The 15,591-nt window shown below is 37.1% G+C and overlaps 1 protein-coding gene across 3 annotated transcripts in view; it reads left to right on the plus strand.

The window, feature by feature from the left end:
* The window catches only part of ASH1L (ASH1 like histone lysine methyltransferase), a 213,205-nt gene that overhangs the window by 24,977 nt on the left and 172,637 nt on the right, over positions 1-15,591 (plus strand). For all 3 annotated transcript variants that reach the window (XM_019933568.3, XM_073806371.1, XM_019933579.3), the window contains one exon: positions 1,028-1,548. In XM_019933568.3, coding sequence (XP_019789127.1) covers positions 1,129-1,548 — 420 coding nt within the window. In that variant the 5' untranslated portion in view covers positions 1,028-1,128. The remainder of the gene's footprint in view (positions 1-1,027; positions 1,549-15,591) is intronic.

A 15,591-nucleotide genomic window follows, 5' to 3' on the forward strand; every position in this document is an offset into this window, starting at 1 on the left:
TTGATTTGGATATATGCTTGAAATAAAGGCTAGTCTGTCAGTCCTCAAGAATAGTGAATTATTTTGTTTTGGTTTTATATTCTCTAGTCACTAGATTATATGCCAATCCTATACGGTTTCCTGAGGATCTTTATTTATGAGAAGGGGGTTGCCCTGTGTGGATTATTCAGATTCTCTGTTAAGGTGTACAAACTATTGTAAAATAATAAATCTACGTTCTGGTTTTAAAATAATTTATAGATTTGGGAGATTGAAGCATGACCGCTGACTATTTGCTATTGGGAAAACGTGTGAAAATATATTTCTGCTGTTTAGAGTTTTTATAACAATTGTTCTAAATCATTTATATAATTATTTAATGTTTGTCTTTCTCACTAGAGTATAAGGCTTGTAAATTTAGGAATTGGATCTGTTTTGTTGAATACTGTATTTCCAGGGTGTTGCACAGTGCCTGGCACATGATAGGTGTTTAGAAATACTTTTTAATGAATGAATGAGTAAATGAATTCAGAGTTGAATTGTAAACCAGCAATAGAGATAATTCCAGCCTAAGAGTCCTAACCTAAAAAGTCTACCATCTCTTATAAAAAATATTGGAGTGCTGAAACCAGCCCAAAACATGGTTCTTTGCCTTCGGTGAAATTGATTTTATTTAACTAAAACGTAAGAAACACATTCCTTTGAAACTGAGGAGTGTTAAAATATATGATATTATTTTTATCTTAGACTGTGTTTGCTTTACTGTCAGTTGCAGAAGCTTGTTGCTTGAGTTAGAACAGTGGATCTTAAACATTGATTTGCACCATACCACTACAGCTTATTTATGATATCTGGAGAATAATAAACTTATTCTGAAATTTAAATTTATTTATAACTAAATGAATTTAAATCCATTTTGAAGGGCATTTTGATCCATTTTAACTGATTTTCGGTTCTTCCTGATCTTCTTCTCCTCCCCCTATACCCACTTCTCATGTTAATAATTGCCTCTGTTCTGATAAATTTTTTGTTATGGTCTATCCTGCAGAGAAAGAGATGCTGGTTGCCAGTTTTGGAGATCCCTGTTTTTTATGGAACACAGTTCTGTAAAATTTTCATAAGATTCCTTGGCAATAACATACACTTGTGATGGACCCTAGAAATACTGCTATGTTAGGATTGGGTTCTGATTCCGAAGGATTTTCAAGAAAGAGTCCCTCTGCCATCAGTACTGGTACACTGGTCAGCAAGAGAGAAGTAGAGCTAGAGAACAACACAAAGGAGGAAGAGGACCTTCGCAAGTGGAATCGGGAAAGAACCATCGAAGCAGGGAAAGATGATGGTTTGACTGATGCACAGCAACAGTTTTCAGTGAAAGAAACAAACTTTTCAGAGGGAAATTTAAAATTGAAAATTGGCCTTCAGGCTAAGAGAACTAAAAAACCTCCAAAGAACTTGGAGAACTATGTATGTCGACCTGCCATAAAAACAACTATCAAGCACCCAAGGAAAGCACTTAAAAGTGGGAAGATGACAGATGAAAAGAATGAGCACTGTCCTTCAAAGCGGGTAAGTAGAATTCCCAACAATATGTGATGATTAACAATCTTTGGATTTCTCTATTAATTTTTATCGAACCTACGTACATATTTTAGGAATTTTGATTTTAATCTTTTTATGTTATTTCCAGATAGTCTGTTTTGTGAGCCAAAACAGGCCTTGAGGCTTGTCACAGATATGAGTGATGGTATAACCACTTGTAAAATTACGGCAAATATTTTAAATGGGGTATATCCAGATTGCTGCTCCTACATGGCCTAGTGGAAAGAATATTGATTGGATTTTTAGTTAGGAAACCTAGAGTTGAATCTTGCCCTCCTGTTTACTAACAATGTGACTATAGACAAATTAATAGAGAAGAAACTGAGGCTTAAAGATATTAAATGATTACAAAACCACCTACCTTTCAGGATGGTTCTATTCCTGCTGCCCTCAAGAATTTTCGGAAGGTGGATTAAAAAATTTTTATCTAGACCTTTTTACTTGAGACAATGTTAGAGCTTGTCTTGCACAGCTAATTTTTAAAGGGCTTTGAGATGATTGTCTTTAGTAATCTTTCTATAGTATTTTTTTAATAGTGCTAATAATGAGGTTTTGTACTGAAGGGATTTCACCCACAATACATATTCTTAATATATAAGTAGTTTATATCCCACTTATATTATTTGTAACAGAATATAGTTTGTGGTTCCTGAGGAAAGCTATCTGTATACTTAAAACACTGTTGGTAATGGGTTAGGTGTTTATTTTTCCAACAGTTACTTTAGCATAGGATGTTGACTATATTACTGCCCTCTAAATTAGTTCTTCATAAACGATGGAAAGAGCATGAATTACAGAGTCAGAACCAAATTCAAATCCTGGCTTAATAACTATACACAGGCAATTTGGTTTATCTTAACTGAGCTGTGGTTTCCTCATTTATAACATGGGGCTATTAATGCCTGTATTAAATGGGTATATAAAGAATTAAATTTCAGTAGCCAAGACATACAACCCAAGTACCAATCAACAGACGATTGGCTTAAGAAGATGTAGTGTGTACGTATGTATGTATGTAGATGTGTGTGTGTATATATGCATATATACATATATGCTTTTATACACACACACACACACACACACACACACACACACAGGGGAATATTACTCAGCCATAAAAAAGAAATAAATATTGCCATTTGCAGCAACATGGATACACCTAGAGAATATTTTACTTAGTGAAGTAAGTCAGACAGAGACAAATATTATTTGGTATGACTTATATGTGGAATCTAAAAATAATATAAATGAATCTTTATATATAACAGAAGCAGACTCATAGACATAGAAAACAAATTTATGGTTACCAAAGGGTAGACAGAGGGACAGAGGGACAAATTAGGAGTATGGGATTAACAGATACAAACCACTATACATGAAGCAGATAAGCAATAAGGATTTACTATATAGAGCAGGGAATTATATTCAATATCTTGTAATAACCTGTAATGGAATATAATCTAAAAAAAAAAACTGAGTCAGTTTGCTGTATATCTGAAATGAACACAATATTGTAGGTCAACTGTACTTCAATTTAAAAAAAGAATTAAATTTATATATAGTAGTTAGCATGTGGTGGATTCTTGTGAATGTTCTTTTTACAGCCTAAGGTGTTGCTTTACAAGGGATCTCTGGAAGGGTTTGGTTATCTGTACTTGCTCTCAGCATATGATGGTCTGAAGAATTTCGTGTTTGTTTGGATGCGTTTTTACATAGTTCTTACTAGCTTCTCTGAAGGGTTCATGACTCCAAAAAGATTAAGCATCAGTGGCTAAGGAGAGAAAGATGCACTGTTATGAGGCATGTTGGTAGTCTAAGAAAGCTTGGGAGTTTTGTTTTATTTATTTTAAAGCAACCAAAACATTTCCCCCCAATTCTTCAAAAAGTAGTTGGGTTTTTGTCCGTGCATTCATTCATTCATTTATTTATTTATTTATTTATTTATTTATTTATGGCTGTGTTGGGTCTTTGTTGCTGTGCACTGGCTTTCTCTAGTTGTGGTGAGCAGGGGCTACTCTTCTTGTGGTGCGTGGGCTTCTCATTGCGGTGGCTTCTCTTGTTGCAGAGCACGGGCTCTAGGCACACAGGCTTCGGTAGTTGTGGCTCGCGGGCTCAGTACTTGTGGTTCACGGGCTCAGTTGCTCCGTGGCCTGTGGGATCTTCCCAGACCAGGGCTTGAACCCATGTCCCCTGCATTGGCAGGGGGATTCTTAACCACTGCACCACCAGGCAAGTCCGTCAGTGCTGCTTTTAAAGCAAATATTAAGCCTTAAATTTCTAGTAAAAACATAGAAATATAGATCATAGATTTTATTTCTTAATCAAACTTTTCTTTCAACAACGTTCAGAGGACAAAAACAAGACCCTCTGAAAAAATAATTTGCTATCCTGGTTAGTACTGACTCATTGATAACTGTTGATGTAATTTTTAATGACAAAACTCAAGTTCAGGTTCAAAAATGAAATTTTCCGTTTCTTGAATTATGTGACATATTGTTAAATTTATAGTAGTTTACTTACGGATTCTATTATTTAGAGTGATTCAAATATGTCATTTAGTTTTTAAAAATTTCAATCCACAGTTTAGTAACTGGCATGTTAATAACTAAAGTTTAGAGTTTATTTTATTTTTTTGAAAAGTATTAGATGCTCTTCATGTCATATAAGTTATAGATTTTAAGGGTCCGATTTTTGGTTCTTTTAATGTATTTTCCCCTAGTTTTATTGCGATATAATTGACATACAGCACTGTTTAAGTTTAAGATGTATTTGGTTTATTTTTCATTACTTTTGAGATTTATCTTTCTGTATTACATTTTGGCAAAACTAAAAAATGTAATAACATTCAGTGTTGGCAAGAATATAGGGGAAACAACCACTCTCATGCCCTGTTGCTGGGGAGTATATTGATACGGTACTTTAAAAAAAAGAACATTCATTCATTCATTCCACGCCTGGTCTTAGTTGCAGCACGTTGGGTCTTTTTTATTTGCGGCATGTGGACTTCTTAGTTGTGCCATGCAGACTCTTAGTAGCGCTATGCATGTGGGATCTAGTTCCCTGACTAGGGATCGAACCCAGACCCCCTGCATTGGGAGCACAGAGTCTTACCCATTGGACTACCAGGGAAGTCCCGATACCATACTTTTTAAATTTTTTTATTTTTGGCTGTGTTGGGTCTTCGTTGCTGTGCGCGAGCTTTCTCTAGTTGCAGTGAGCAGGGGCTACTCTTTGTTGCAGTGCATGGGCTTCTCATTGCGGTGGCTTGTCTTTGCTGTGGAGCATGGGCTCTAGGCACGTGGGCTTCAGTAGTTGTGGCACACGGGCTCAATAGTTGTGGCTCGCGGGCTCTAGGGCTTAGTTGCTCCGTGGCATGTGGGATCTTCCCGGATCAGGGCTCGAATTCATGTCCCCTGCATTGGCAGGCGGATTCTTAACCACTGCGCCACCAGGGAAGTCCCAGATGCCGTACTTTTTGAGAGTAGTTTGCTTGTATCTGTCATAATTAAAAATGGTCAATTCCTTGATTCCGCACTGTCACTTCTAAGAAACTATCTTACAGAATACTTGCAAGTATATACCAAGATATTTGTGTAAGATATTTATTAGAAGTATAGATTCCTGATACGTTCTTATTGGTTCTGACTCAGTATGTCTGGGTATTTTTTAAAATATCTTTATTGAGATATATATAACTCACATATCATACCATCCACCCATTTAAACTGTACAATTCAGTGGTTTTTGATATATTACATTATTAACTTTTTAAAAATTGTTGTAAAATATATTAATATAGAATTTGCCATTTTGGTCATTAAGTGTAAATTCAGTATCACTAATTCCATTCACAGTGTTGTGCAACCATCCCCACTATCTGATTCCAAAACCTTCTATCACCCCAAACAGAAATTCTGTAACCATTAAACAATAACTCTGTATTGCCCCTCCACTAAGCCTCTGGTAACCTATAATCTACTTTCTGTCTCTATGAAATTGTCTATTCTAGGTACCTCATATAAGTGGAATCATACAATGTTTGTCCTCTTGTGTCTGGCTTATTTCACTTAGCATAACGTCTTCAAGTTCATCCATGTTGTAGCATATACCAGAAATACTTTTTATGTCTGAATAATGTTCCATTGTACGTTTATACCACTTTGTGTTTATCCATTCATCATCTGTGGACACTTGGATTGCTTCCACATTTTGGCTATTGGAAAATATGCTGCAGTGAACATTCGTGTACAGACATCTGTTTGAATTCCTGCATTCTATTCCTTTGGGTAATATACTTAGGAGTAGTATTGCTGGATCCTATGATAAGTCTGTATCTTTTTGAGGAATTGTCAAACTATTTTCCATAGCACCTATACCATTTCATATTCCCACCAGCAATGCATGGGGGTTTCAGTTACTCCAAATCCTCATCACTGCTTTTTATTTTCTGTGTGTGTGTGTATATGTGTATGTATGTGTATTTTAAATAATAGCCATCCTAAGGGGTATGAAGTTGTATCTCACTGTGGTTTTACTTTGCATTTCCGTGATGACTAATGGTGTTGAGCATCTTTTCTTGAGCTTATTGACTATTTGTATATCTTCCTTGGAGAAATGTCTGTTTAAGTCTTTTGACTGCTTTTGAATTTTGGATTTTTTGTTGTTGTTGCTGAGTTTTCAGGGTTCTAGATATAGTCTAGATATATGAGTTGCTAATATTTTTTTCCCATTCTGTGGGTTGTCTTTTTCCTCTCTCTTGATAGTGTCCTGATACATAGACGTTTTCAGTGTTAATGAACTCCAATTTGTCTGTTTTTGTTTTGATTTTTTTTGTGTGTTTTTTTTTTTTTTTTGCGATACGCGGGCCTCTCACTGTTGTGGAGCACAGGCTCCGGACGCGCAGGCTCAGCAGCCATGGCTCACTGGCCCAGCCACTCCGCAGCATGTGGGATCTTCCTGGACCGGGGCACGAACCCATGTCCCCTGCATCAGCAGGCGGACTCTCAACCACTGCACCACCAGAGAAGCCCCAATTTGTCTGTTTTTTTTTTTTCTATTGCCAGTGCTTTGGTGTCATAGCAAAGATATCACTGCCAAATCTAACATCATGAAGATTTTCCCCTATGTTGTCTTCTAAGGGTTTTACAGTCCTGGCTCTTACATTTAGGTCTTTGAGAGATTTTCAGGTATCCCTCTCACCCTGAACTTGCTCTCTGAATTCAGAAACTGATTAAGATAGCAAGAGATACTTCGGACATGGGAAACTCATATAAAAAATTTAATGTATACGAGTATGGATATTGGACTAGTAACTATTATTTTGATTAGGTAATATACTCCTATGATTCAGAATTTAAAAGATAAAAAAGGAAACAATGAAACATTGTTACCATCATTACCCTTCTCTCCCCTCAAATCCATTTTGGAGTCTCCTTTTAGGCAATCATGTGACAACCCCATGCTAACTATGATAACTAGCTAAGCAGAACAACCATTTCTCAACCAAAATGAAGAAAAACTGTTCTGTGTATTGAAATTGTCTTACTTGGAAAATAAATAAGAGCAAGTTGTTTGGAACCAAAATTGGTGCAAAGAAGCTTCCAGGAACAAAACTACAACATCAGTGCTTTTGATATCTCCCAGAAATATATTATATATATATATACAAGCAAATGCAAGTAATCCCTTCCCCCCCAATTTAAAAATATAAATGGTACTATACTGTACACACGGTTTTGTGTCATTGTTTTTTCCACTTAAATAGTGTGTTAGCATATTGTGGAGGATTTTCCTGTATGAAACTAAGAGAGCTTCTTTAGCCCTTTGGAATATGGGTGACGAATATTTTTTTTTCCAGTTTGTCATTTGTTTTTAGACCTTGCTTATTTTTTATTTTGCCATGCAGAAGTCTTTAGTTTTTTTACTGAATTTAATTAATCTTTCCTTTTATGGCTTCTAGAATTTGACATATAACTAGAAGGGCCTTCACTCTTAAGTTTATAAAAGATCTCCTTATATTTTGTAATAGGAGTTTTTTAATGTTTCATTTTTTCATTATTATTATTTTTGGCCGCAGATCTTAGTTCCCTGGCCAGGGATTGAACCCAGGTCCACAGCAGTGAACGCTCAAGTTGTAACCACTGTACTGCTAGGGAATTCCCTTATGTTTCATTTTAAATATATAAATATTTGATCCATTTGGAGTTTATAATGATGTGTAATATGAGTTGTGGATCCAAGTTTATCTTTTTCCAAATAGCTGCAAGTTGTCTCAACCCTTTTATTAAGTTTTTTTTAGTCCTCAGATTTGAGACACTACCTTTACCATACACTGAATTTCCATATGTACTTGAGTCTGGTCTGATTTCCCACTTTGTGTCATTGGTCTCTATTTGCCAGCATAATAGTTTTAATTATTATGTTTCATATCTGGTAGGGTTAATCCTTCCTCATTACTCATATTTAAGAGTGTTCCTTGCATTATTGCCTATTAGTTTATAAGCTTTATGTGATTTTTAATAAAAATAGAACTTTTTTCTAGAACTTGTCCAATTGATTATAAAGTTCATATTTTGTTCATCTTTATCTGTGGTTGAACTTGGAACCTAATTGGTTCTCCTTCAGAAGCTCTGAATTTGCTTTGCCAGGAATTAGGGTGTGTTAGTAACACCTTTCCTGGGGGAGAGCCCCATTTTACCCCTAGGCCATGGATTGGTACGTTTACCCTCTGGGCAACTACGCCTACTTAGATCACCCTTCTTTTTCTTTTCTTTTCTTTTGGTACCCTTGGAGATTTTTCTTACTTCCTGTGAGGCCACAGTGCAACAAACTTGGCATCTTATGCTGGATTGAGTTATTTTATTGTAGTAGATGGACCTTTATGCTATTTAGCCTGTCTTATGGCTAGAGTAGAAATCACCTGATTGTTTTATAAGAAATACGTTCATTATTAATTTTAAAATAGATTTTCCTGTCTCATTTTTGTTTTGTCTATGGTGGAAAGGCATATTTTCTTTTAAATTTCCTGTAAAAATTTGGATTTGGCTGTCTTGCCAACTTCATGTTGTGTCTGTGTCATTTCATAAGTTGTCAGAATGGTATAGTCATTCTTCTGCAGTATTTTAGAAAGTGAAAGTAGGGAAGTCATTATATTTACTTGTATTTATCACACACCAACTTAAAAGGAGAAGAGGCAGTGTTAAAATTTACAGCTGTAATTATAATTTCCCTGCCAAAAGATAGTTTTCTGTTTAGAAAAAAAATGAGTGTGCTGACTTAATAGATTATTTAAGAAACAGTCCTTTGGAGATGTAATTTTGAGTTTCAGTAAAGTGATTTTTATGGAGAATTATTAAAACCCTCAGTGAATCCAAGTATTCTAATTAAGGTCTGTTGGCCTAAGATTTTATTAAATTATAGAACTGATAGATTAATGTAGGTTCTTTAGTAAGAAAATATACAGATAATAACAGTTATCTCTGTTCTTGCTCCGTATGGTTAATTTGCCTAGCAGTCTTTAAATTGTTTCACACAAATTCCAATTGTTTTGAAATGAAATGTTGAGGAAAAAAATGAGTTTGATATTACTTAGGTTTTGGCTTTTCTTTCCTTGGCATACCTGTTAAACAGCAGTAATTTATCAGGTTTTCTGAATATAGTAGTTCCTTTAAATTGTGCCCTATATTAGATTAGCCTGATTTTAGATAAAATAGATAAAATGTATATAATTTTAATTGAGATACAATTCAAATACCATAAAATTCACTCTTTTAAAGTGTACAGTTGAGAGGTTTTTAGTATATTCAGTATATTAGCTACATACAGAGGTGTGCAACGATCACCACTGTCTAATTTCAGAACATTTTCATTACCTTAACTGTGTATTTTTATTTTGTCTATTACACTTTAGAAAACTAATCATAGGACTAATATTTTACTTTGTACTTTTCACAAAGGAGGGTCACATTTTGTATCACTTAATTTTGAACATAATCTCTTGTCTAGACTCATAACATTCTTTTATTTATTTATTCCTCCATAAAATATTTGAGTGCCTGTCATGTGCAGTAAATGAGTAATTATGATGTAATATGATAACTTCCATAATAGAAATACATATGGAGTGTTTATGGAATCAGTATTGTTGGGAGAAGGTAATGAGCAGGAGAATATGCATGGAAAGCTTTACAGAGGAACTCATTTAAAATTAGATGTTGACATCTTTGTTAGAAATTGCTAGAAAGAGAAGGACTTTGGGGGCAAAGTAAATAGTAAAGGGCAAAGGCGGTTTTAACATGTCTCCTAGATATTTGTCAGTTGTGCTGTAAAACAAGAATTTGACAGTCCTTTAGTGTAGGTGAGTACTAAGAAAATAATAAAGAATGGAAGACAGGTGGGGAACTTATCACCTCTTCGTATTGCACTCAAAAATTTAGGGAACCTCCACTTCACTTTTTGTCTACTTTTTCTTTGTATCAGATTTTTGGTTGAAGTTCTTTTCTCTGATCTGACTTACAAAGTAAGTTTTAACCTGAAAATCATAAAGTGTTGTTTTTAATGCTATAAGATTTTATTTATCTATCTATCTATTTATTTATTTATGGCTGAGTTGGGTCTTTGTTGCTGGGCGCGGGCTTTCTCTAGTTGCGGAGAGTGGGGGCTACTCTTCCTTGTGGTGCACAGGCTTCTCATTGCGGTGGCTTCTCGTTTCGGAGCATGGGCTGTAGGCGTGCGGGCTCCGGCAGTTGTGGCTCACGGGCTCTAGAGCGCACGCTCAGTAGTTGTAGCACACAGGCTTAGTTGCTCTGCGGCATGTGGGATCTTCCTGGACCAGGGCTCGAACCCGTGTCCCTTGCATTGGCAGGTGGATTCTTAACCACTGCACCCAGGGAACCCCAGTGCTATCAGATATTAAAGCAGAAATTGCATGACCATACCGATTTGTTCGTGGGATTTTTTCTTTGTTTTTAAAGTTTTGTGATCCTGTTTTATATTAGTATTCCTCTTAGAAAGGGGAAACATTTTAAAGTTAAAATGATTGATTTTTGGGAAAGTTTTTCTGTTTGAAGAATTTAGGATTACTTGTAGTAAGTAGGAACCCTATCATTTATAACCGTAATGTTAAATATTACCAAAGTTATAGTACCTGAATTTTATTTTATAAATCTGTTAATAGTGAACTACCTTGGTCTTCATACAGTGGTGAAAGTCAAGCAGGAATAATATTGGAGCAGATTGGTAGAGCTTTTTGAGGACACAGAACTGCAACAGCAGATGGCATTAGAGATCAGGTTTAAGGATGAGTTGCAGGGATTTAACTGTTAAGGGGGGAAGGGAAGTGAGGTACATTGAGGATTCAGGGTACAGCTGGCAAAGCTCAGAATGACCCTTGGGTGTTGTTGGTCTGTTTAAAGGTATATGTGTATTTTTTTTTTGAAACCAACTATTTCAAAATCTAGCAATTAAGAATTCTCTTCCAAGAAGAAAGGGAAATTTTTGTTGTATGCAAGATAACTCCTTCTTCCCTCCCCCAGCTAAAAGCTGGAAAAATATGAAGGTGTCATACAAGATCTATTTAATATAGCCTTTGCTTCTTCATTATAAATAAGTATCACTTTGCACCAGCAAGTGCCTAATGTTAGATGTTAAGAGAGGTATATATGATTGGGTAAAGACCTACCAGGGAAAGGGGCAATAGTTTGCATATTAACTGTGGCTTCCTTGGAACCCCTCAATATAAATATGAGTTTTTCTCCAAGCTGGATTTATGGTGTTCCTAAAGGCTTTGGTTTCTCCAAAATCTGTTAGCTAAATTGAGAGAATACCGATCAGTAAAAGAAGGTAATGTCTCAAAGATGTCAGAAATAAGTAATGTTAATGAGAAATAGTGATGAGAACTCACTCTTTAAACAAAATAGGTTTTGAACTGTTAACTTTGGTCTTTTTCTACTCTTTTTATTTTTTTATTTTATTTTTATTTTTTTTGCGGTACGCGGGCCTCTCACTGCTGTGGCCTCTCCCATTGTGGAGCACAGGCTCCGAGGCCATGGCTCATGGGCCCAGCCGCTCCGTGGCATGTGGGATCCTCCCAGACCGGGGCACGAACCCATGTCCCCTGCATCGGCAGGTGGACTCTCAACCACTGCGCCACCAGGGAAGTCCTCTACTCTTTATTTTTTAACAGCCAAGTCCTGATCTGCTATGTATATGTTACCTTCATTTTTGGAAAACATTTCAAAGTCAAGTATACATGCTTGCAATAAAGTTCTGCTACTATATTAGGAAGTCAGAGTTTAGGAGGTGCACAAAAGCATTTTGACAAAAACTCACAAATGGTAAGTATATATACGAGAATATTTTAGCTGTTTTTAGCCAAGCTACATAGAATTACTAACATCTGAGTATATATGTGAAGGCAAAAAGACGATCCTAATAATTGCAGGATTCAGTAGTAATCTTCACTGTAAAAACAGTGAAACAAGATAGAACCTGCTTCTGAACCCCACCTTTTCATTTTTTGGCAAAATTGCTGAATGTGATTATCTTGTAGTTCCTTGTCTAGCCCTTGATTGCATGGGTAGGGAGTTACAGAAGACTGCTGAAGAAATCACAGGTAGATACTGAAAATTACAAGCCAAAGGCAGGGGAGCTTGGTAACTTCTCTTGTTTGGTAATTATGACCGTTAGGAATTCTCAAACAAGTAGAAATTTTCCTAGGCATACTTGGTGACATTTTTTCCTTCTTTTTCAGCTTCGAAGATAAAGATGAGAAATTAGAAGAATAAATTTAAGGTTACTAAGTTCCTAAATAACAAGCAAAAAGAAAGAAGTTTCAGTATACAGTAGAGAGAGGAAGTAGGATGAGGGAGTGGAAAGAGTTAGCTCAGATGTCACCCAATTCTTTTTTTTTTTTTTTTTTGCGCTACGCGGGCCTCTCACTGTTGTGGCCTCTCCCGTTGGGAGCACAGGCTCCGGACGCACAGGCTCAGCAGCCATGGCTCACGGGCCCAGCCGCTCCATGGCATGTGGGATCCTCCCGGACCGGGGCATGAACCCGTGTCCCCTGCATTGGCAGGCGGACTCTCAACCACTGCGCCACCAGGGAAGCCCTCACCCAATTCTTTGAATGTTTCCTGAATCCTTGCAGGCAGAGTTAGTTAATCTAACCTCTGTGCTTCCACTGCATATATTTCTCTGTTTTTAACACATATCACATTATATTGTAATTATTAATTTGTCTTTCTTTGACAAGTGAATGCTCCTTAAGTGTCAAGGTAACCTTTTTAGTTTTTGCATTTCATGATCAACATGGAACATGCTTTAAAAATGGTTCAATAAGGGACTTCCCTGGTGGGGCAGTGGTTAAGAATCCGCCTGCCAATGTAGGGGACATGGGTTCAAGCCCTGGTCCGGGAAGATCCCACATGCTGCAGAGCAACTAAGCCCGTGCACCACAACTACTGAGCCTGTGCGCTCTAGGGCCCACATGCCGCAACTGCTGAGCCCACATGCTGCAACTACTGAAGCCTGCACGCCTAGAGCCTGTGCTCTGCAACAAGAGAAACCACCACAATGAGAAGCCTGCGCACCGCAACGAAGAGTAGCCCCCACTTGTCACAACTAGAGAAAGTCCACGTGCCACAACGAAGACCCAACGCAGCCAAAAAAAAGTTCAGTAAGATTATGGACTGTGGGTTTATATCTGTAAGCATAAAACAAATACTACCACCACCACCAAAAATACTGCCCTTAAAATATAGCTTGGGGATAAGAGAATATGTTTGCCTAGTCCGAAGATGGTGCTTGTACACATAACTTTCATAACTGAACTACTCATAAATATTTTCTCTTCTTTCATTTACTGAAAGTTTATGTTAAAACTTTTAGGTCTTTTCAAAACAACCTATAGGTAGTTAATTTTAAGAAGTAAGTATTATTGGTAGTAATGCTATGACTTGTGGCTGTTTCATGAATTTCCTGGTAAGGCACAACTTTGGTTACTACCCTTATAATAGGTCAAACAAAAACTTTCCTTTAAGTATTTTGTCACAACACAGAGTGGTGAACTAAGTTGCCTATGTTATCTTCATTTAAAAACAACCCCACATTAGGCTCTTAGTTTAAGAAAACATTTTTAGTAGTCAAATACCTTTTGAATGCATTTAAAGGTGATACCAGATTGTTACCAAGCAAGGGCTCTGTGCCCACCAGAAAGCCAAACTCTGACAGCAGGTGTTTGCAACAAAGTAAGCGCTTATTTGCAGGGCCCCAAGCAAGGAGAATGAGCAGCTCACGGGTTGGGTTGGTGATAAGGTAACAGGGTGATGGGTTGGTGATAAGGTAACAGGGTGATATTCAGAAATCCCAGCCTTCTTTTTCCAGCCAGTCTGGGGTCTGTAATGCTTGTGGTCAGCATCTTCCACCTGGGTGGGGCATCTTAGTTTTTAAAGAACAACTCAGAGATATACACCAGATTGTTATCTGTATCCCTTCAGGAGGAACTAGGAATCCTGTGACCCTATTGCCCTAATCCCTGTGACCCTATTGCCCTAATCGTTAACTGCTTGAGCCTACTCTTTGGAACTCCTGGAAGCCTAGGAGACTTTTTTTTCCCTACAAACAAGAAACAGGGACACGGAGGTGCTTTTGTACCCAGGAAGGCTCCACAGGGTCCTGCTTGGTTTCAGTACCCCCTTTTCTTTGGTACTCCTCAGTCCTCAGTCCTGAGGGGAACAGGAGTGGGACAAGAAAGGGAATAAAGTTTTGGATAGAGAGATTAGTCATAAACTCAGTATGAACTTGGTTTTAGGGAGACTTTGTCTCCAGATGAGCCCACGTGAAACTGTTTTATTCTTACTGCTATCTGGTTTATGTTTACCCAGTGCCTTTTTTTTTTTCAACCAGTTTTCTTTGTGTTTAGGCTCCTTAGCTCTTATCAGTGAATTTGAGACTTGCTAAATAGAAGATGGTCACATTCTTTTTACCTGTAACTTTTGAGCTGAGTGCCATCTGTAAGTGTAGTCTTATACCAACTTATGAAAAGGTCCGGAGTACAAGTCCGCATTATCCCACTGGAATTCTGTTGTCTTACCTTCATACTGATTGTTTGCTTTGGAAGCTGCTTGAGCTAGAATTATTTTGTAGTAGAGAAGAAGAGAACGGTTGGCATAGAGCCCAGCTTCTCCAGGGCAAAGGCTATTATGCAAATTCTCCCAGATCTTCACATTTCAGTAAAGCCTTCTTTTCTCCCTTTAACACACACAAAACAGACTGCTAATGGGGCAGCCACGATCTCCTAAGCCTTGGAGACAAAACGAGGAAGGTGCCACTCTTTTCCCAAAATACCATCAATTGTAGAAGCATATGCTTCCATAAATGGAGGGGAAGAGTAGATCCCTTCTATTGCACTGTATGGCTTCTGTTATAAATGTACCAGGAAGATTAAAACTACCATAATTAGTTTCATCAGGTTCAGCCTCAATTCTTGCTTTCATTTTGTAGTAGAAACTTCTCTAATCAGTGCTGCTTCTGGCTGATTGAGCAGTTCACTTTCTTTTAAAGTGTAGCATGTTAGGGATATGTGCTTGAGTCTCTATTATGGTTTGTTTTAATGGTGTACATAATGAGGTATGGTAAATGTGAATGTTTCTCATTTCATTGTTGATCTTGCTAATGGAAAAAGTCATTATTGAAACAAATTGATAGAAGGCATAACTTCCTTAGTACCAGAGAATTAAGCTTAAGTATCATCACGTTGACTCACTAATTCACATGCTGCTTTTTATGGTTGTCTGTTCATATCTTTATTTCATTTTAATGACTGTAAATCATTCCAGAGATGCTCACATATAGACTGCTCCATACGTGCACATTGCTAATAAATTCTGAGGTACAGCTGCAGAGAAATGAATGAAGAGTTTTGGGGAGACATCAGAATTAAAGGCCCTATATGATGAGATAACAAACTTTTATGAAACTTCATGAGTAGGGACAAAAGGTTGAACACATGAT

The sequence above is a fragment of the Tursiops truncatus genome, chromosome 1, assembly GCF_011762595.2.
Source record: "Tursiops truncatus isolate mTurTru1 chromosome 1, mTurTru1.mat.Y, whole genome shotgun sequence".
Taxonomy (NCBI): domain Eukaryota; kingdom Metazoa; phylum Chordata; class Mammalia; order Artiodactyla; family Delphinidae; genus Tursiops; species Tursiops truncatus.